The sequence below is a fragment of the Macrotis lagotis genome, chromosome 1, assembly GCF_037893015.1.
Source record: "Macrotis lagotis isolate mMagLag1 chromosome 1, bilby.v1.9.chrom.fasta, whole genome shotgun sequence".
Taxonomy (NCBI): domain Eukaryota; kingdom Metazoa; phylum Chordata; class Mammalia; order Peramelemorphia; family Peramelidae; genus Macrotis; species Macrotis lagotis.
Window position 1 is genome coordinate 286,851,019 of NC_133658.1, and position 23,155 is coordinate 286,874,173.

The 23,155-nt window shown below is 37.6% G+C and overlaps 1 protein-coding gene across 3 annotated transcripts in view; it reads right to left on the reverse strand.

The window, feature by feature from the left end:
• STKLD1 (serine/threonine kinase like domain containing 1) overlaps window positions 1–23,155 on the reverse strand; it is a 43,561-nt gene that overhangs the window by 9,421 nt on the left and 10,985 nt on the right. For 2 of the 3 annotated variants that reach the window (XM_074210780.1, XM_074210779.1), the window contains 9 exons: window positions 18,585–18,629; window positions 16,307–16,381; window positions 13,303–13,407; window positions 12,766–12,836; window positions 11,021–11,136; window positions 9,443–9,561; window positions 7,842–8,005; window positions 6,488–6,618; window positions 1,757–1,840 (listed from right to left, as the gene is read on the reverse strand). In XM_074210780.1, coding sequence (XP_074066881.1) covers window positions 1,757–1,840; window positions 6,488–6,618; window positions 7,842–8,005; window positions 9,443–9,561; window positions 11,021–11,136; window positions 12,766–12,836; window positions 13,303–13,407; window positions 16,307–16,381; window positions 18,585–18,629 — 910 coding nt within the window. Of the gene's footprint in view, window positions 1–1,756; window positions 1,841–6,487; window positions 6,619–7,841; window positions 8,006–9,442; window positions 9,562–11,020; window positions 11,137–12,765; window positions 12,837–13,302; window positions 13,408–15,080; window positions 15,327–16,306; window positions 16,382–18,584; window positions 18,630–23,155 lie in introns of those variants that run through there. The other variant, XM_074210781.1, reaches the window with a different exon arrangement.

Consider the following 23,155-nt stretch of genomic DNA (forward strand, 5'->3'; position numbering starts at 1 on the left):
TATGCTTCACTCTTCTCAGTGACACAGTGATCAAATACAATTCTAAAAGACTTATGATGAAAAATACCATCCAGATCTAGAGAAAGAACTATGGAGTCTGAATGTAGACCAAAGTATACTATTTTCACTTTTCAAAATTGTTTTCTTTTTTTTTCTCATGGTTTTCCCCCCTTTTGTTCTGATTCTTCTTTCATACATGACTAATGGAAATATTGTTTATCCTTCATTCTAGAAGAGAGCTATAATGTTATGAAAGTGATACCATGACTTACAAGTGAAGTAGACTGAAGGAAGGCAAGGCTGTGTAAAGTCACCAGATTCACCTTCCTCCTGAGTCATCTGGTTCCAGTGGCCAGATATAGATCAGGATGTCTGAGATGGCCCTGGATGTAGGGTAATCAGGATGAAGAGACTTGCCTAAGGTCATACAGCTAGTAAGTGCCAACTGCCTGAGACTACATTTTAATTCACATCCTCCTGGCTCCAGGGCTGGTGCTGTAATCACCATACCACCTAACTGCCTTACCAATAAAAATATGTTAAATATGAATATACATGTATACCTATTTCAGATTACTCACTGTCATGGGGAGGGAAGATGGAAAAGGTGGAAATCAAACTCTTACAAAAAATGAACTAGCTTTACATGTAATTGAAAAAATAAAATTTAAACTAAAAAAAGAGTTGAAATGGGCTTGATTATTCCAGGTCATTCTTACATAGGAAACTTACACTATGCTTATATTTCTGGGCTTATATTGCCACAGATATCCAAATGTTGTCTGGATGCCAGATATGTTCAATGTATTGATGGTTTTGCTAAAGTTGATGTCATTTTCATCAGAGATGGGAAAAGGGTAGGACCATTCTTTCATATTCTCACTGCTCTCCAATCCCTTCATACTACTCCCCATATATCCCACTGAAACAAGAAAGAGATAATATTCTGAATACATAAACATTCATCCTGTTTTGCTGGGAATTAATTTATGGGAATTTTTAGTCCGAAGGAATAGGACGAGTTAAGAAAATTAGGAGGCTTTAGAAAAGTTTAAGCATATCTCCTGAAGACCTTTAGTGGGTAATTAAGGCTAGGATGGAAGGTGATGTTTGGGAATGTTCCTAACCTATGACAATGTTGGCCTACACCCACCCATTCTTCCCCATCAAATTCAAGATCTTGTGAGGGAACAAAGTGTTAAAACAATGATGTGCTCTTCACACACACACACACACACACAGAGAGAGAGAGAGAGAGAGAGAGAGAGAGACACACACAGAGGTTATACTTCTATAGAGTTGATTTGATTTGGGGGAGGGGGGAGAGAAGCATTTGGGGTTAAGTGACCTGCCCAGGGTCGCAAGCTGGTAAATGCCAGAATTCACTTTTGAACTTAGGTCCTCCTGACTCCAGAGCCTATGCTCTATCTACTATAGCACCTAGCTACCCCCAGGATATACTTTTAAATTTAATCTGTATTACTAAAATTTTCTTCTTAACTTTCTCAGGTCTAGATAATCAAAACAATAAATCAGTTCTGATTTATTGGTTTACCAATTTCTGAAGTGTGAATATTCACTTTGAAAATTTAATAACTGACTCTCTTGGACCAATAGGAGAGTTAACTCCAACATCCCCCTAGCATATTACTATTTGTTCTGTTCAATAGTCCTTTTATAATTCATATTACCCAATTTTTAATGAGCAAAGTTGGGGGGAAGGATGAAGAGTTTTGGAAAAAGAAAGGGTCCTTACCTTCATCCTGGTCAATCTTAGCCAAAAGTTGTTCTAATGCCTTGGTCTGGATCTCAGGTCTTTCCAGGAAGCAATTCATGGCCTCTGCACAAAACAAAATAGTATAAACTCTCATTCATGATTCCTAGTGAGGTGAGCTTTAGTGAAACCAAAGACTTTGTTTATCTATTCTTTGAAATCTTCATTTAGACCAAAAGAAAAACCCACCCTTTTAGCAAAGATCTACTGTTAGAGGTCAAGGACCTCTTCCAGGTTTTTTTTTTTTTTGTTTTATCTTGTTTTCTCCTCTAATCAAGTAGTGTCATACAGGAAAAGAATATCTGACCAAGGAATCAGGTGATCTTTAACTCTAGTTCCAAGTTTCATCCTGCCTTCCTGTTGTAAATTTAGGCAAGTAATCCCCTCTCTGGTCCTCAGTTTCCCCATCTGTAAAATAAGCATGTTGACTTGTAAAATGAGAGGATTGGACTAGATAATCTTCAAGGTTCTTTCTAATTCTAATATGCTATGTTCTAAGATCCCACCTACCTCTGACATTCTATGTTTTACAGCCTCTTTCAACTCCAATGTTCTGTAATTTTCTAAGTGAAATTTGACAACCTGTATTGTTCTTTCTGCCTAGACTCCCTTATAGTTCACTATATCTATTTTAAGAAACTCTAAGAAAACAGTCTTGGTAGATGGGAGCTTCCCTTGAGAGGGGGTTTTAAAGAGGTATCAGCTAAGATTTCTGGGGCAAAAGCAGAATCTGTTAATCAACAAGTATTTATTTATAATGTGACTAGAATAGTGACAAAATTAAAATAGAATCTGTCCTCAAAGAGACTGTAATCACTCAAAGGAGAAAATAAATAATTCAGCCATTCCTAATCTGGAGTTTATGAATTTGTTTTTAAAAATATCCTGATAACACTATTTCAACATGATTAGTTTCCTTTGAATCCATTTTAAAATATTTTTCTGGAAAGGTTTCATAAGTTTCACCAGACTACCAGAAGGTCCATGACCCAAAAAATATTCAGAATCCCTGATGTACATATAAAATTATATTCAAAGAGAAGGCAAAAGGCAGGCATATTCAAAATATGCACAAAATAGATATAAGGTTGGGTTTTTTAAAATATGGGAAGGTACTAAGAGTTGGAGTTAGGGTAAAGAATGCTGCTCAAAAAAAGGCTTTAGGCAGAAGGTGATGCTTTTGTTAAGCTTGGAAAGGAACTAGAATTTATAAAAGCTGGGGCGGCTAGGTGGCGTAGTGGATAAAGCACCAGCCCTGGAGTCAGGAGTACCTGGGTTCAAATCCAGTCTCAGACACTTAATTACCTAGCTGTGTGGCCTTGGGCAAGCCACTTAACCCCATTTGCCTTGCAAAAAAAAAAAAACAAACCCTAGAATTTATAAAAGCAGAGGTAAGAAGACAATAGGTTCCTCACTTGGGTTACAGCCCAGGAAGACATACAAGGAATCGAGATTAAGTGTCCTGAATGTGAAATAAGCAGAACAGCAAAATACACTCAAGAAAACTTGGCACAGTTCTTTAGTATTCAACACCTAATCCCAGGGCTTCTTCAAAGATGAAGAAATGATGTCAAAGGGAAAGATTGGGTTTCTTTACAGAGAACAAATTTCTCTAAGTAACCCACTCCCAATGCTAATCTCCTTCTAAGAATTCATTCACAAATCAACAGATGACTATCAGCCCTTGTGCAAAAAGTTGCAACTCTGCCTACAGATAAATAGCTCAGATCAACAGTTCTCAACCTGGGACATCTCCAAGACCCTTTCAGAAAATCTTTGAGATCAAGTCTATTTCCATAATAGTAATACTAAGATGTTATTTGCCTATTAAGATTCTCTTTCCTTCACAAACTTTAACCAGAATAATTAGGCACAAAAGATGGAATTCGAAAACCATTAGGAGAATTCAGTTGTCTTCTATTAAACCAAATATTAAAGAGATGTGTTAAATGTATGTAAAACAATGACACTCTTCTCACTCAATCTTTTGGCTTTGTAAAATATGGCTGTTTTTGATTAAAATATTATTTATTGTTATTTTAAATGGATTACTAACTTTTTAAAATTATCAGTCTTAATTGGTAATTTGATACTGATAGAGCTAACCAAGAAAAAAACTCTTAAGAGGTTTCTCAATAATTTTTAAGATGATAAAGGGTTCCTGAGACCAAAATATTTGAGAATCACTGGTTTAGATGACTAGATAACTGATCTTCTAACCCAGGGATTCAGCCATTTCCAAGAAAGGTCACAAACACACTCAGAAGGATTCCTTAGTAAATTAAACTGGGGGTCAGGATTTCAGATGTTGCTCTCACACTTAACCTGAATCAAGCCCAGGCTGGTCAGCTTGCTTAATGTCAGCTAAATTTCATGCTATATGATTTAGAGAAATAACATCTTGTGAGAGAACTATTGCCTCTTAGCTGAGTCATATATGTTGGTAAATAGCACAGTGATTCACCAGCTTATAGAGGAGATATGGGATTTGTTGTTGTTTGTCTGGAAAGGACCAGCAACATCAGAAAGGTGATATCTTGACTTGCAACTATTCACCCTTTCTTTTGGAGCCATCTGAGTCCAGTGACCAGATATGGATCAGGATGACTGGAGATGACCCTAGATGTAGTGGAGGCCTTGGCCTTTTAAAGCTAAGATCTTTCCCAGACCTGTTTTATCAAGACAATACTCATTGTGATTTAGGATATCGAACCTTTATATAGTTCTAGAAGAATAGGTAGGATATCAGCAAGAAGAGAATGTAGGAAAGTATGAGCAAAGATGCAGAGATAAGACAACTTAGGATGTGAAGAGACAGACATTGAGAAGTTCAGTCTGGCTAAAAGTACAGGAGATGTATAAGAAGGGCATTGGGAGAAAAGTCTGGAAAGGGAGTTGAGGTCAGTCACAGAAGGTTTTCAGTGATGGGCACAAGAGTTTGAATTATGTATACCACTGGTGACTTTTGATTAAGGTAGCAACACAATCAGAATCATGACGTAGGAAGATTAAGTCACCTTTATCCTCATGCTTCTTGGGGTTTTTGGAAGTATTTCGAATTGCTAACCACTCCTCTTTTTTGTTAATTTTTTTTTTGCCCTTGGCCTTCAGGACGCTGCACTCTCCAAGTTTTCCTCCTGTTCTCCCCTTTTACTTAATCTCATTCCCTGATTTAACTTCATCTCACTTTGTGAATGTCTGACATGACTGTCTCTATTTTCTCATTATAATCTCTCTAGGGGATAGTATCCACTCCCATGACTTTACCTAATTATCTATATGCAAATCATTCCTAGATCTACATATTCAGCCCCAGTCTTTCCACTAAACTCCAGTCTGACATCACCAAAAAATGTTTATCATCTCCATTTGGATGTGCCACAGGCATCTCAAACTCCCCATATTCAAAACCAAACCTATCCTCTTTCCCACTAAATCTACCCCTTCTCCTAACTTCTACTTTTGTTGATGGTACCAGCATCCCCCCAATCAATGATGCTCAAAGCTTTCATTCACCCGGCTCTATCCACTGCGCCACCTACCTGCCCCAAAATAATCTTTTGAAGGTAAGGGCTAAGCAGAGAGCTCCCACACTTCAATATTTCCAGAGTCCCCTATTGTCTCCAAGATAAATACAAGGTCCTGGTATTTTCAGTTTTATTTCTCAAGATTGTCTTTCATTCACTCTAAATTCCAGCCAAACTGGACCATTTGTCTTCTCAATTGTCTCCTGTCCTCTTTCACTTCTTGGCATCCTTCTAGGTCATCTTCCCTTGAACTCATTTCTTCCACATTTCTACTTGTTGAAATCCTTCTTTTCCTGCAAGGTCTAGATCAGGCATCTATCTGTCTTCTCTTCCTTGAAGAATTCTTTGATCCACACTAGCTGAAAGTAATCTCTCCCTCCTCAGATTGTCTTAGACTACCCAGAGTCTTTCCTGTATCCCAATTGTTGCCTATTTTTATGCTGATTGGTCTAGGGACTGTGTTCCCTACCAGTGCCCTATTCTCCCAAGGCAATTATAAGAGCCCTGAGGGACTAGGTCAACATTCATATTAGGGTGATTCTTTCCTTCCTAGTCCCAAATTCAGTCGACATTCACAGGAATGCTTGGAATGAGACTACTAGCAGCCAATTAGAGTACTTTTGTTATCACAAGGTACAAGTCTCTTAGTTTTATAGAGGGGAAATTCAGGCTTTTCCTATATTTCCAAACAGTGGGCCCAAACAAAGAAGAGATCCTTTGCATATGCTCCAGTGAATGTTTCTCTGGCCCATTTTACCCACATTACACTGGCATTCTTCTAGACAAGCATAGTATTTGGCATATAATGAATGTTTGCTGTTTGTTGAGTTGAATCTGCCCTAGTATGTTAGATGGATTGAGGTCTTCAAGTGGGCCCAGGATTCCCACTAAATTATCACTAAATCTAAGATAACAGTTCCAAAGAAATTGTTTCCTTTGGCTTCCTTTTAGACCATAGGTCTCACATGGGAGGAAGGAAAAGGATGGATGAGACCTGGAACTAGCTCTCTGTATCTAAAGAGTATGGAGTAGTGAAGGACATAGACTCCAGCTTGGCAATAGAGTGGAGGTAGTTTTATGGTCCTTCTTCTTGCACTTCTCCAAGTCATTTGATAGAGCCCACCTGATGGTTCCTAATCCTTCCCTGTTACTACCTATCCCTTTTTCTCCCTGCTTGTCCAATAACCTAAGACACTTGGGAGTCCTCCTTGCAACAGGGTTTCAGTGACAGATGAAGAAATCGGTTGCTTTCTTATACTCATAGGCACTCCAGAAGACAATAAACAGTCTCTTGCGAAGGGAAGTGACATGAGATCCCTGAGAAAGCAAAAGAGAAGAGTGAAGCCTACTATAGGCAAATGGTAATTAGAATAACTAACAATCAATACAAGTTTATGTGTGATAGATGACAGTTTACCCAACATTTTTACATATGGTCTCCAACTGGAGCCTCATCAAGCCCTTGGAAAGCAGGTATTATTATCACCACTTTACAGATGAGCAACCTGAGACTCAGAGAGCTCAAGTGACTTGCCTAAGACCGTACAGTTAGATTCATGGTGGAGTCAGGAATGGAACTCAGGGTTCCTGGCCCCTATCCCAGGGCTTGGAACACTACATTAAATTCATAGAATCTCAAAATCTTAAGATGGAAAAGGAAATTCAGAAGTCATCTAATTAAATCCAAATCTGAGCAGAAAGCTGTTCTATATCTCTGACAAGTGACCATTTAGTTCATGCTTGCAGACCTCCTGCCAGAGGACTCCATCATCTTGCAAAGCAGCCCTTTTTTTCTATTTTCTATTTTTCCTTATATTCTGTAATCTCTCATTTCTATGATAATTTTTTATATTTTCATATTTCAATTTTTAACAGCTACAATTGTTAGCTCAAACTGAAACTGTTAGCTGAAACTAGCCCTCTGTACCTTCCACTCATTGTTCCTAGTTCTACCCTGTGAAATCAAGCAGAACAAGTTGAGCCTTATTCTATGTCTCAGCCATTTAAACACTCAAAAGTCATCTCCTCCCTAGACTAGACAACCTCAATTCCACTCACAGGTTTCTGTCTAGTATCATCTCCAGTCCTTTCAGCATCCCCATCCTCCTCCTCTGGATTGGTTACAGGATGTCAATGCCTTTCCTAAAATGGGATACCCAGAACTGGACAAGGAAAAGAATGGAAAAACCAACATTTTCCTCTGTCTGAACACCATGCCTCTATGAATGTTCCCTAGGATCACATTAGCTTTGTTGGCAGCAGTGTTACACTGAATGATGGTACCTTGCACCCCTGTAGAGTGCTTCTGCTTATTGAATAAAGTACTTTCATATCAAAGAAGAAAGAATGGGGGCAGCTAGGTGGTGCAGTGGATAGAGCACCGGGCCTGGAGTCAGGAGGACTGGAATTCAAATCCAACCTGACACTTAATAATTTCCTAGCTGTGTGACCTTGAGCAAGTCACTTAACACCATTGACTTAAATAAATAAAATTAAAGAAAAAAAGAATGAAACTTTTAAAACAAAAACTCAAATCTCACTTTGCTGATATTCTGGTTTTTGGATTAATGTGAAGCATTGCTAACAAAACATCACCAATGACATCAGCTTTGGGGACACTGTGTGTCCGCATTTTCCGCAGTGCTTTTAATAGCTTTTTAGGATTGTCTCGAATTGCCACTCGCATAGCCAAGGCATCAGGTTTCTGGGAAGAGAAAAAAGAGATTCATTCATTCATATATTCATGGAAATAAAAGACCCTTAGAACATCAAATATTAGAATTAGAACCAAGAATGATGAGCAAAATTGACTTTAGAAACAGAACATGGAGAACCAAGAACAGTAGTGATGGAAAGGATCTATTCATGCCCTTATAAAACTCAGGAAATGGTGGTAGATGGCTGAGATATGATTCCAAGGAACTTGATAATTCTACTATGCCCTAGTCAGATCCCATCTCCCTATGGTATTTACTTTTTTTTTTTTTACCATATTTTAAAAAGGACACTGATAGATTGAAGTACAGTCTATTCAGTGAATAGACAAGTAGGAGGGTGAGGGTGAGGACATGATGAGGTGGCCTTTCTTCTTGTTACTGTCAACTATTCTGCTTGTGCCCTTGATCCCATCCCCTTCTCTTTCTTCTTGGAAGTCCCCTTAACTCATCCCTTCTCTTTCCCAATTTTCATATCCAGTAATTTTATTCCTGATGTTTATAAATATATTCAGACCACCATCCTTAAAAACAAGCAAGAAAAAAAACCCCAAAAACCTTTTCTTAAACCTGAAAAAACTTGCACAAATTAATGCCAAAAAGAAGTGAGCAAAATCAGGAGAACATTGTACACAGTAACAGCAATATTATGTGATAATCAACTACAAATGACTTAACTATTCTCTGCAATCCAATAATCTAAAACAATCCCAAAGACTCATGATAAAAAATGCTCTTCAACCTCCAAAGAATGAACTGATGGGAGTCTAAATGCATAACAAAGCATGCTAATTTTCACTCTGTTTTTCAGAGTTTTTTCCTTCTTTTTTTCTTTTACAACATGACTAATATGGAAATATGTTTTATATAATTACATACATATATATATATATGTATGTATGTATAAAACCTATATCAAATTGCTTACCACCTAAGAAGGCTTGGAAGTTGGAGGGAGAGAGCAGCAAGAGTTCAGAATGGGGAAAGGAGTATTTCCTGCTGGGGAATTCTAAGAAAGTTTTTTGGAGGAGATAGCATTTGGAATGGTCCTTGAATGATGGATGAGGTCTTGACAGGCAAAAATAGGCAAGGTGTAAAAGGATGACAGGCAACATGAATATAGAGTACAAAGGTGTGGAGTGAGGAGGCCTCTGGAGAGCCTTGGTAGGACCCTGTCAGTATGACAGATGGGACAGGAGGAAGCTTTGGGGCCGGGGGAGAGAAGGGAGAGATGAATGGCTCACTTCTTAATATGTACAAAACAAGGGTTTGCCTAGAACCATACCTTCAGTTAAGGATGAGAAGGGATGCAACAAATGGTATTTAGTAAAATCACAAAGCAGCTATTGTGCTCACCAACTGCTTTTGTCTATCTAGTGGAAATCCTAAAATGGTGAGAAGAGGAAAGGACTTGCTGAAGGACTCACATTCCTATAAGAACAACTGGCCATGTCCAGAATAATGCAGCCAAGAGACCAGATGTCTGATTTAGGGCTGAATACAAACTCAAGAGCTTCAGGAGCCATCCAGGACTTGGAGAACTGGTCTGTTGGGAACAAGTTGGGGAAAACAAGGTTAGTTCTATTGGCTTATCTTGGCTTAGAACCAAGCTCCTGAATCAGCTAATGGAGGTGAAAGCACTTTGAACAGGGGAAGATGTTATGTCAATATGAAGGATTACTGATGTTGAAAATGCAGGGCCTAATATAGTATCTCATACATTAGCAGGTATTCCATGAAAATTTGTTCATTGAATGACTGAATGAAATGTAAGATATTTGCTGTTATTAATTCTAGTCTACACTATTTCTTGAATTCCAAGTATTTACTAACTATTGTGGGGCTCTGTCACAAATCAGCTGTGTGTCTCTGGGCAGCTAAGTCCCTTTTCCTCTCTGGATCTTAGTCTTTCCATCTGTAAAAGGGAGAGTTGGACTAGATGCACTCTAAGCATCCCTTCAACTCAGGATCCTAGAATTCTAGAAACATTTTCAGCAGTGGCAGCAGCATCATTGCTTTCTATTGAGACTTACTATTCAATAGAAATGCATGTGTAGCCTTGTAAGATATTCCTTAACTAAATCCTGTGGACTCATATAGGAATCTCTAATAAGAGCCTATTTAAGCAAGGAAGGAAGCAATTTGTTGTTCAAATACCTTGGGAACTGGTTTACCAAAATACCAAAATGAGGCAAAAGACAGTTCCTAACCTCAAGGAGTTTTCAATCTAATGAGGAAACTAATATGCAAACAAATATATAAAGAGCAAACTATATACAGGATAAATAAGAAAATAATTAAAAGAGGGAAAGCACTGGAATTAACAGCAGTTAGTGAAGATTTCCTGTAGAAGGAAATTCAATTGAGTTGAGACTTGAAAGGTCAGTAGATGAAGGGAAGGAGGGAGACCATTTCAGGCATACCGTAACTAAGAGTTGGAGTGTGCCGTACCTGAAACAGCCTGGATATCTGTGTCACTGGATAGAAGAATATGTGTTGAGGACTAAAGTGTAAAAGGACTAAAAAGATAGAAAGTTGTGGATAGCTCTGAAACTGAGCCCCAGAAAGGACAAGGGATTTACCAACTTTTCATAGTAGCAGGGTTTTTGACTCCAAATTCAGAACTATTTTTTCTATATCGTGTTAATTTTTAATTTTTGTAATATTGGTGTTGTAATTTACACATGTGCAATATTTAATCAGCTATCATATCTTTTTGGTGTGGTTAAGGCTGTGGCTCATGAACTGGATATATGTATTCTAGTGTCCTAGAAGTTTCATTTATTGACTCAACAAACTAGGCATCTACCATGTACCACATAGGCTAAGCATATTTCACCATTGCCAATTCTTGGGGATTTGGAGGTGGCAATGGAACTAAGAGTTACTTTATTTTACCAAAACTCAGTCTTTTTCCATTTTGAGCACTAATAGAGAAGTTCCCAGCAGCTCTTGAAAATACTGAATATTGCTTCACAAAACCACTGGAGGCCAGCAGAAACTACCTTCTAAAGCTCGGATGTTCCATTTTGCCTTATCATGCATCAGAGTTTCCACACTCAAGTCCTCAAGCATGCAGTAGTTGTCATCTATCAATATGATGTTGGATGGTTTGATGTTCCTGAAATGAAAATAAGGAGTCTATCATTTCAAACTGGTTCTGGATGCAGTTAACAAAGCAACAATAGCAGCAACAGCTCACCAATCCCCACCTTGCACCTTAATCCTCAAACCAGTTGCTCATATCCCTTTTCTTTTAAACTCTAGCAGGCTGACAGTATTTATTGAAACAAGCCCTCTCTGCCATATAATTCACATATTTTTCCATTCCTATAAAATTTAGATTTCCAAGAAGTATCTGGTGGCACAATTAGAGCATATTATATATGAAGTAAGGAAGTCCTGAGTCCAAATATAGCTTATTGGTTGTGTGACTCTGGTCAAATCACTTAACATCTGCATGCCTCAGTTTCTTCAACTGTAAAATATGAATAATAACAGTACCTACTTCTAAGGTTATTATGAGGATTAACTCAAATTATATGTAATAACACTCAATATAGTATCTGGGGCAGCTGGGTGGCCTGGAGTCAGGAGGACTCCTCTTTTTTTTTTTAGGTTGTTCTTTTTTTTGCAAGGCAAACAGGGTTAAGTGGCTTGCCCAAGGCCACACAGCTAGGTAATTATTAAGTGTCTGAGGCCGGATTTGAACTCAGGGACTCCTGACTCCAGGGCCAGTGCTCTATCCACTGTGTCACCTAGCCACCCCAGGAGGACTCCTCTTAAGTTTAAATCCAGTCTCAGAAACCTACTGTGTGAATGTGGGTGAGTCACTGAACCCTGTTTGTCACAATTTCCTCATCTGTAGAATGAGTTGGAGAAAATGGAAAACCATTCCATTGTCTTTCCTAAAATAATCCCCAATGGGATCCTGAAAAGTCTTACCTAAATGAAAGAATTGAACAACATTGCCTATCATAGAAGGTCATAGACAATGTTTATTATCCCAGTCCCCTTCTAAAACTTTCAAGCTGAAATGAACCTCAGCAATTAAGCCTCCTTACCTCTTCATTTTATAGAAAGAATAAACTGAGGCCCAGAGGAATAAAGTGATTTGCCCAAGGAAGAAAAGTCAGGAATGCTCAGCTCTAAATGCTGGCTGCAAGCAGAAAGCAAAGATTATAATGGCTTAATCTAGGTCTCTTGGATTCTTGTTATCTGGCATCTTGTACTTTAGAATAGCCCACACCTATCTGTTCATTTTTATGCAGGAATAAAAAAAAGAGTTCAGTTGCAAAGGTTGCTCTGATGACATTTTGCCTCTCCACCAATTTCCCAGTTTCTTTGTTTTTCAGACTGTTCTCCCATCCACTCTTTTTTTTTTTTTTAGGTTTGTGCAAGGCAAAGGCAAATAGGGTTAAGTGGCTTGCCCAAGGCCACACAGCTAGGCAATTACTAAGTGTCTGAGACTGGATTTGAACCCAGGTACTCCTGACTCCAGGGCAGGTGCTTTATCCATCCCATCCACTCTTACCAATATGGGTAAGATCTGAGGAGTCTAAAGACCACTAACTAACTAGCTGTGCAGCCCATAACAATCCTTTGATTTCTCTGGGGAATAATAATAGTTAAATTACCTGCCTTATAGGATCATTATGAGGAAAGTAAACTTGACATGGCTCTACAAACAGGAATTACTATTGAGTAAGAAAAGAGCCACCTTCAAAAAAAATCTAGAATTCCTAGTCACCTGTGAATCACATTCATCCGATGAAGGTACTCCACAGCATCCATTACCTGCCCCAGGAATTTTTCCATTATCTGGGAAAAAAATCCACAGAGTCACAGAGCTAGAAGTACCTTGGAAGAGGCCTTCCCACTGTCTTCAGGTAGGTGAATGTCTAAACCAGTTAGGAGAGCTTGTTGGAGAGACATATTTGAGAACTGACAAGAATTAACAAGGAAAAAATAGAAGACCCAAAACAAGCTATTCCCTTTTCTGTTAATGAATCCCTAGTATCTGAATGACCAGACAAAAGAATGTAGTTCAAAGGATTCTAAGGGTATAAGAACTGCTTAGGTCATTGGTGAAATTTTCAAGCAGAAGCAGGATGGCATAGGTGCTGCCCATTATACAGATGGACATGGTTTAATTTAATCAATGGCAGAGGGGACCTACTCCACCTAAGGTCCTTATTTTCCCATTTACAGCTTGTGGGCCAAGTGAGAAGGAAGGCAAGAGATTCCAGTGGGTCTCCTTAAAACTAGGTCCTCTAAAGGGTTTTACCACAAGGTCCATTTTCTTCCCCAGGTCTCTATGTCCCTCGATTAGATCATTTAAGTCTCCTCTCTTTGTGTACTTCATCACCAGGCAAAGAAACAGAGATGAAATCTGTCGAAGAGAGATCATTCCTAGTTTAGTACTAAAGGTGTGGGGAATCGGTATCTTATAGTATCAGCCCTGCCATTATATCCATCATGTGGGATACAACTTATATTTATAATAAGCCATGAATCACAGAGTCTCAGAACTGGAAGAAATCTTAGAATATGGATTGTTAGAGATGGAAAGAATCCTTGTAATTCTTTTGTTTAGCTGATCACTAATCTAAAAATGAAAGAAGGAACCTCAAAGTCCATCTAATCCAACCCATCATTTGAAAGTGGCCTAGAAAGGTTGTGACTTGTTCAAAGTCACACAGGTAATTAAGTGTCCAAGATAGAATTTGAACCTAGGTCATATGATTCCAGGACTATTTCCAGTCTTCCAAGATCCTCTAGTAGAACTCAAAAATTCATCTTGTAAACCATTTGCTGTCATCATGCATTCCTCTTCCCCCTGACTCACTCTCCCAAGGTTTACTACAATTCCCAGTAGAAAATAAAAGAAAAAATAAAATTTAAAAAATCAAAAGCATTTATTTTAAAATACATAGCAAAGAGGCTTCTTTTCCACTCTGCTGGGTGGATTTTACTGTCATATGTCCACCTCTGTCAGCATTCACCTCTCCTTGACCCTCATCAGTGGTAAGCCATAATTGAGCCAACTGTGGAGGAAATTAAAAACAAGCTCCTCAAAAAATAAGAGCCTCTAGATTTAATTCAGTAGTCTTCAAACTCTTGCATAGTGGTAGAACTTTTCAGATTAAAACTTTGGCAGAATCCTTATAGCAAAATCCTCTAAAGTTATTATTTTTAATGACTATTAGCAATCAACATAACAAACTTAGGGTGTTTCAGGATTCCTTGCAGCACAGTTTGAGAAATACAATCCTGTCCAACCTTTTCACTCAGAAAGAAGGGATAACTTCCAGACAGTAATACTCATAATTTATGACTCTTAGGTCAGTGTTCTTCCCAAAACACCCTTCTATTCTGAAGTACAACTTAAAAAATTCATCAGAGTCATTGATCAATTGTTCAAACTTAGATAGGAAAGATCTTGTTTAAACTAGTTTTCAATGAGAGGTAAAGAGAGGCTTCCAGGTAGAAAGAGAGAAATTTAACATTCAACTTAGGGTTTCACCAAAGATCCGAGTTCAAATTCACTCTCAGGTTCTTGATCCTGGCTAAGTCATTTGACCTCTGTCTGCCTTGTTTACCTCAAATAAAAAATGAAGATAATAATAATAATACCCATTTTTCAAGGTTGTTGAACACAGTTATCTGGTTCACAGTTGTTGTTTGTCCTTTGTTGTTTTTTTTAATTTTTTGGGGGTGGTCTGAATTTTTTTTTAAAGATTTTATTTATTTTGGGTTTTACAATTTTCCCCCTAATCTTACTCCATCCCCCCCCCCAACAGAAGGCAATTTGCCAATCTTTACATTGTTTCCATGGTATACATTGATTCAAACTGAATGTAATGAGAGAGAAATCATATCTTTAAGGAAGAAACATAAAGTATAAGAGACAGCAAGATCAGACAATAAGACATCAATTTTTTTTCCCCCTAAATTAAAGTTAATTGTCCTTGTCCTTCACTCTTGAAGAAGACCATGTTATCAGGGACATGAGGTCACGACAAGAAAATGAATTGGATTTGGGAGGGGGGGGAGTTGCCTCACCTTTTCCTCCGGAGTCATCTGGGTCCAGTGACCAGAGAAGGATCAGGATGACTAGAGATGGCCCTTGAAGCTAGGGTTAAGTGACTTGCCCAAGGTCACACAGCAAGTAAGTGTCAAGTATCTGAGGTCAGTTTTGAACTCCAAGTCCTCCTGACCCCAGGAGAGATCCTCTATCCACTGTGCCTTGTAGGTGCTCTGGTGTCTTATAGTAGGTGCTATATAAACATTTATTCCATCATCAAATTTAAGATAAATTTATAAAACAAACAGTATGTATATGGAACAAGTGATACAATTTCCTTTTCTGTTCTATATATTTTGAAATGTATGAGATTTTTGAGGTTCTTTAATTCATAATTCTAAAAAATTGTTTTTTAAAGCTAACATGAAGTAAAAGGATAAAAGATTTGAAACCATTTTTTCAATCTTGACAACTAAGATTAAGTTTCTATGGTTTTCTTTCTGTTAGGGAGGGGAAAAAAAATCTCAGAAGTCAAATGCTAGAAAATGCCACCTCAGCTAAGTCTAGTCATGTGCTAAGCTAAGAACACAAATAAAAGCAGAAAGATGGCCTCTGTCCTCAAGGAGCTTACATACTCATGGGAAAAGACAGGAAAGGGGTAAAGAAGAGAGTGTGTGGTTGAACTGGAGGGCTAGCAGATGAAGAAGAGTAAGTCCAGATTACAGCCAAAAGAAAAATAAAGACAATCATATGACTGGCCTGAATGTCCTCCTTAAAGGGTGTTCTGGGAGGAGCCATTGGTAGGAGCCTGGTTTATTGCTCTTCTCTTTCAAAACTGCCCTCAAAGCCCACTTCCTCCTAAGAAGCCTACCTTGACTTACTAGGGTGGAGCCAGAGCTCTTCATTGTTTATCTTGATTAAGAGGTCTTTTTTGGATACCCTTTTAAGGCTATCCAGAGCTGGGCAGCTTAGTTCCTCTATGCTGGGAGATCACAACACTAAACCTGGCAGACTGCCTTCAGCCAACCCACTAACTGTTCTATTGCCCCTCCCCAATGTAGCATATGATAAAGATCAAAGCTTAAGATTGAAAGACCAAAGTCTCAGAATATTTTGCCTTTCCCCTGTTGGCTTCCTGGACCCAGGAAGTGTACTTTGCATTGGATTTGTTCGGTCCACATAGCCCATTAAATATTAAATCAATTGAGCAAAAGGTCCAGGACTTTGACCTTTGGAGATGCTTAGGGAGCTGGCTTGCCCTTACCTCATGGTTCCAGGTGATAAAGAGTTCTCGGTAGGTACTGATGTGCAAGTGCTTAAGTTTCAGCAATGGCATCATCTATGGGGGAGGAAGCAGAAAAGGAAGCTGAAAGCAGTTACTCAGCATTTCTTATATTCAGACCCAAAGTAAAACAATAAATTCCAGACCTTCCTTGCTACCCCCTTCCCCAAAGTTATTTACTAAACTGGCAACTATGTCCCTTATATGGGAGATAGAATCAGAGATAAAGATATTAAGAAAAAAGAAAGAGAGACAGAGAAAGGACATAGATTAAAATATAAAGACTGGGGGGGGGGGGCTGGGAAGAGAGATAAACAGCAAAGGGAAATGAAGATTCAGAAGAGTACTTTAGAAATAGTCTCTCTTGCATATGAATCCTTGACCAGTACCTAAATGAGCTGTTTATATCAGATGCCAAAAGTTTTGATCTGAAGCTCCTCTCCAAAACCCAAGAGAGATAACTGCTCTATGTTTTCCTGTCTTCTCTTACAAAGAGGTGAGAATTAATAGATTGCCCAAATCCTGGAATATCTATTCTTCCCTACCCCAATAGAATCTTCACTTCTTTTAACAAGAAGTCACAGTATTTAGAGCAAAGTGGACAATAGTCTTTTTTTCCTCTTTCCAGAGCAGACCACCATAATGTGTCATCCATTTCTGGATGCCACATTGTAAAAAAGACATCGACAAACTCAGGGCAGATGACCATGGTCATGCCCTATTTGAAACTTGAACTTGCAAAGAAAAAACTTAGGGAAATATGGTTATTCTCTTCAAATATGTGAAGGGTTGTCATGTAAAGGAGAATATGATTTAATACTATTTGATTCACAAAAAGAGGTGACAGTATAGTAGATAGGAAAATGCCTTCCTTTGACCCATCTAGACATTGTGACTGGGCAACACACTTAATATCTCAATGCTCTAGTAAGTTCTTAAGTCAATAAAATTGCACAGAGGGAGTACTTCAGCAAAAGCAAGGGAAAAGAGGGGAAATGGGATAAGTATTTATGTAATCTTCTATGTGCCAGCCACTATGCTAAGCACAAGCAATGAAATTACAGAATTGTGTTAATTCCTTTAAGCAATGAGACTTTATATGACAACTTTCTGTACATTAAACAAGTATTTGGAGAAACAAATGAATTAATAAATTCATAAAGGTAAAAAGCATTAAATTACATTGCCTTGTCCTCCTGCACCCCAAGATTTTATTATATCTACGTTCCATTTTTATTTTAGCTTCACTTTGCCAATGCAAAAAACAACTGCCCCTGGGAAAAAACCCCAACCCACAGTAGTTTTATTGTTAAATAAATAAATATATAAATAAACAAACAAATAAATAAATAAACCTAATAGATTTTTTGCTGAAAATAAAATTCACTGAACAGAAAATTTATTAAATTTTAATGTTAATTTAAATTATTAAAATCTCATTTGATTTTTGAAAATTCATTTCATTTATAAACATAATCCTCCTATAAACATATCTTTGCTACAATGGTTACTAGATTTTAATGTAACCATTAATTTTAATATATATTTATTTTGTTAAATATTTCCCAACTACATATATATATGTATATATATATATATATTTTTTTTTTTAGTTTTTTGCAATGCAGTGGGGTTAAGTGGCATGCCCAAGGCCACCACAGCTAGATAATTATTAAGTGTCTGAGGTCTGATTTGAACTCAGGTACTCCTGACTCCAGGGCTGGTGCTCTATCCATTGCACCACCTAGCCACCCCAACTATATTTTAAAAAACAATGCATTTAAAATTTTTTTTGAGTTTTAAATTCTCTTCCTCATTCCTACCTCCTCCCCAATTGAAATGTTCAGAAATATGATATAAATTATACATTTGAAGTTATGTAAAACATATTTTCATATTAGCCAGCCATATTGTAAAAGAAAACACATAAAACCAAGAAAAATAAAGAAAACAATTTTAAAAGATATTTCGATCTTCATTCAGAGTTCATTTCTCTCTCTCTGAAGGTGGATAAGCATGTTTCATCATGGGTCCTTTGAAACTGTCTTGGATCATTGTCTTGATCTGAGTACCTACTGCTATTGACCATAAATTTTAACAAAAAACCTTGTCATTTCTTCTAAAGCATTACTTGTCTTGCCCTTAAAGATATCTATCTACACTTCTATTTTGCTTGCCCTTTCCCCACAGGCCCATTCCACCTCAACCCTCTTCCTCACCCCCACCCCCCCAAAAAAGAAAAGGTCATTAATATAGTTACCTCCTCGAGGGCTTCATTTGCATGCTGTTCATCGATACACTCCACCTAAACAAATGGCAAGAAAGAAGCAGTTAGTATTACCACCATTGGTAATCAACCCAGTGCTGTCTACCTCTAAAATTCTGGGCTAGGATCTGGATGAAGAGAATCGTCTAATATATATTTTTTTCTCAGTGCTACCACTGGGTCATAGGTCATAGGATTTCAAGTTGAAAGGACTTTGCTGATCATCCAGTCTGAGTTATTTATTTTTATAGAAGAAGAAACTGAGGCCCAGAGAGAAGTAACTTGTCCAAAGTCACATAGGTAGAATAACTGGCAGAGTCAGGCTTCAAACTGAAGTCCAAGGCATAGATCTTCTTGTCTAATTCACAGAAGATGGTATGCAAGCAATGACTTGGAAATAGTGAGGCTGATATTTTACTAAAAATACTTTGAAAATTGAAGTGAGTAATGAAAAGAATAGAAAAAGAATAGAGAGAACAACTTTAGGCTCTTAGCAGAATTTTATAAGGTCCCTATACCCTCAGGACTCAGGGTCTGGTCATTAGCTCAGAAATCACAGAAACTTCTTATCATCAGCCCAATCAGAGGTGAATCAGGCCCTCACTCTAACTTACAAGGTACCCAAGACACTGACTAATGAGTGAGAATGCCAATTAATTAATGAAAAGAAGAAAGATTTGATCACCTCCCCCACCTAATCAGTCGAATTAATGTCATCATGGATGAGAAGGTATTAAATGAATTGCTAAGGTACATCCAGGGGACCCATTAATGAGGTATAGACCAAGTCCTTTAAGTGAAACAGAAGGGAACAACACAGAACAATGTTAGCCATAGTCCTTTGTAATCTTGAAAAATCAGTATAGGTAGAAGTCAGATTTCAAGAAGAACCTAGCTCCTAAATTGAACAGAAGACACAGGGGCTGAATAAAGGAAGCCACCAGAAGCCACTGAGGAGCTCTGAGGAAATTGCATTTCCGCTTTTTTTTTTTTTTTAGTTTTTTGCATGACAAATGGGGTTAAGTGGCTTGCCCAAGGCCACACAGCAAGGTAATTATTAAGTGTCTGAGTTCGGATTTGAACTCAGGGACTCCTAACTCCAGGGCTGATGCTCTTATCCACTGCGCCACCTAGCCGCCCCACATTTCCACTTCTTATAACAATTTATAAAAAAAAATATCAGAGATTCAGGATTAGAAAGGATTGTAAGGTTGTCTAGTTCAACCTTTCATTTTACACATCATGGAAATCATAAATTTAGAGCTGGAAGGAAACTTAGAGGCCATCCCATTCAATTCCCTTACTTTATAGACAGAAGTTAGATGACTTGGTCAGAAAAAGACTAAGAGGTAGAGTCAGCATTTGAATGCAGGTCCTCCAACTTCAATTTTTTCCCACTGAACCCCAATTCTTCCTGTAAAATTGCTAGTTGGCCCAAAAAACTTACATTTATTGATCAGCAGAAAGTTCAGTTGGGAAAACCAAATTAATAACTGCAATTGACTTGATAAGTACAACTTTAGAGGTATCTTGGTTGTGGATGGGTTCTTCACCATTGCTACTGTTGACTGGTTGAGACCCCACCTACCTATTCATCTCAACTCTCTAGTACTCCTTTGTCACTCATCTTTATCAGTCACTCCAAATTTCTGTTGTTAGTACACTTCCTCAAGCCAAAGAATTTTAGTTTTTAAGACTATAGTCTAAGTTCCTTTGTTAAATTCATTTTAAATTGATGCCTTCCTTAAAGATTCTAGTTTACAAGCCTTTTTTTAGTTGTGGATGGGTGTGATGATACTCTTTGTTTTAGGTCAGCTGACCTCATTCATTCCCAATTGATTATTACTGCTGTCCATTTTATTGGGTGATAGTTTCTGACTTTAAAGGCTCCCTGATCTCAGGGGTATCCATTGTTTTGAGCCCTAGTACACTATTTCCTGAAACTAAAACTTATAAATAAGCAACAAAACATGTAATAATTTAAGTTTTGTCAAAAATCATAGTGCAATTTAAAACTCCTGAGGCTTATTTGATCCTCCCCAAACCCCAGTGAGATAGCTCCCCCTCTTCATCCTCTTTTACAGATGAACAAACTCAAATTGGCTGCGTCATTCAGTCAACATTCACTTATTAAAGGTTTATTATATGTGACCATTGTGTTATGTGCCAAAGATACAAAAGAAAAACAAAACCTGGTTTCTGTGCTCAAAAGGCTGACATTCTAATGAGGGAGACAATATGTAAAAGATGTTATAGACAAGACATATTCAGTGTAAATGGAAGCTAATTTCAAAGGGAAAACAGTGCTACTAAGTATCTGAGACAAAATTTGAACTCAAGCTTTCCTGATTCCAGGTTCATCCAAATAACAAAAACTGTCCCCTTCAAAGTAGCCTCTTTAGGAATGTTTTATTTCCTCCAATATTACTGCTAAGAAAATTGCTTAAACTATTTTGGGAGCTTCTTGTGGTTTAGCCTTCAGGACCTATCCTAAGTTGTTTGGAATCTTCTCCGTTGGTAAATCGTTAGTGTTGTAATTTATTTGGGGACAATAGTCCAAATTACTGACTAGTGAATATGATAAGTCATTGTTGTTTCATACAATTTAGACTCAGAAACAAACAAACCAAAACAATATTCCATTACACACATGTACTTGCATAGACAAACACAATTTAGTTACAAAATTATAACACTAATTTCCTGGCTAAAGACCATTCACAAAGACGACTAGATTAGGTAGTTAGGCCATTAAGTCAAAAGGACAATGAATTTAGAATTAGAAGACCTCAAGAAGAGTGAAATGAGCAGAACCATGAAAACAATGCATATAGTAGTAGCAGTATTGTTTTGAAAACTACTTTGAGTAACTGTCATTTTGACTAAAATAAATATCCAAATTAACAATAAAGAACCTACAAGGAAGTCACTATCTGTATCTAGAGGGAAAAAAAGATAAATAGAAGTATATATAGAATTATATATAAATATGTGTATGTGTATATGTATATGCACACCCCAACTTATTTGTGTCCAGTTGCAGCCATCTCTTAAGTTAGGAGGGAAGAAAAAAAAAAGTTATATGATAACTTTATAATATATATAAAAGGAAAAACAAGTTGTAATAATTTATATGCAGTTTCATGGGCAATCATCTTTTTTTCTTCCTCTTCTATGATGTTATGGAAATGCTTGTTTTTATATCTTAAGTTCAGAACAAAAAAGATATTTAATTTTTTTTAAAACCTGCTGAATTAAATGAATCTTAATATTGACAATTAAAAAAAGAATTAGCAAACCTCAGTTTAAGTTCTACCTCTGACATTCTGGGTCTTAGTTTCCTCATCTGTCAACTGTGAGGGTTGCACTAATCAATCTCTAAGATCTCTTCTGGCCCTGAATTCTAGAAAAGTAATGATAGGGCAGGAGCACCAGTGCCTTAGGATAGCTTTCCAACAACTGTCAGTTCCTTAAAGGCAATAATTATTTTGTTTTTAATCTTTGAATCCTCAGCAGTTAGCCCAGTTTCTGCTCCATAGTAAGCACCTAATAATGCTCATTGAATTGAATTAATGAAAGCTTATTTATTGGATACCATGAGATTACTCAAAGTTCCATTTTAAGAGTATCTTAAAAAAGAAAATAATTGGTTGCTGGAGGCAGTAAGTGATGGGAAAGGGGGTGGGCTCAGTTCTGATCCTTTTATTAAAAAAAGCCTCATTTTTTTTTTAAATCTCCCCTTGGATGTTTTGGAAGCAGTGTCATCATGGAGGCAGTGTCATTATGCAACATTCTTTTCAAAGACCTTTATTTTTTTCTATTTTGCATGTGAATGCTGTGATTTCATTTTTATGTTCTTTTATTTTTCTCATTTTCAGAGATTTGGGAGGTGGGCTGGGAAAGACCTTAATCTATGATCTATTTACTGGCAGTTACTTAGGGTTCATTCTGTAAGGGGGAATAACCAGCACCATTTACTTAGGCAGCATCTTTCCTGGAATGACTTTCAAATAAAATGCTCTTGGCTCTTGGTGTAATGGATAGCCCCATGGGATCATTGAAGTATTCATTTCAAGACTATTTTAGAACAAGGAAGTAATTTGATACCCCTTGGGGCTAAAGGACAGCTGTGTATATTACTTATATTTGTGTGCAGTTCCTTTTATTTCAATAATAGAATAGTTTACATGCACACTCCTTGATCCCATGGGAAGAGAGCCTAAAGAAAAGAGAATCACAGATTGACAGAATTGGAAGAGAACTCAGGTCACCAGAAGTTAGTTACAGGACTGGGCAGGGAGTCAGAAAGAACTGAGTTCCAATCCTGCATCAGAAAGCAGCTCTGTGACTTCATTAAGCCTCTCTCAACTTCAGTTTACAACAACCCTGAGAGGTAGATGCTATTATTTCCATTTTAACAGACGAGGAAACTGGGACAAATAGAGATCAGTGACTTGTCTAGGGTCGTCCAAGCAGTGAATTCATTTTTCTGACAGCAGATCCAGAGGATGCTGAGCAAGATGGCGAGAGGATTGGACACATGCCATACAAGGACTGGTTGAAGG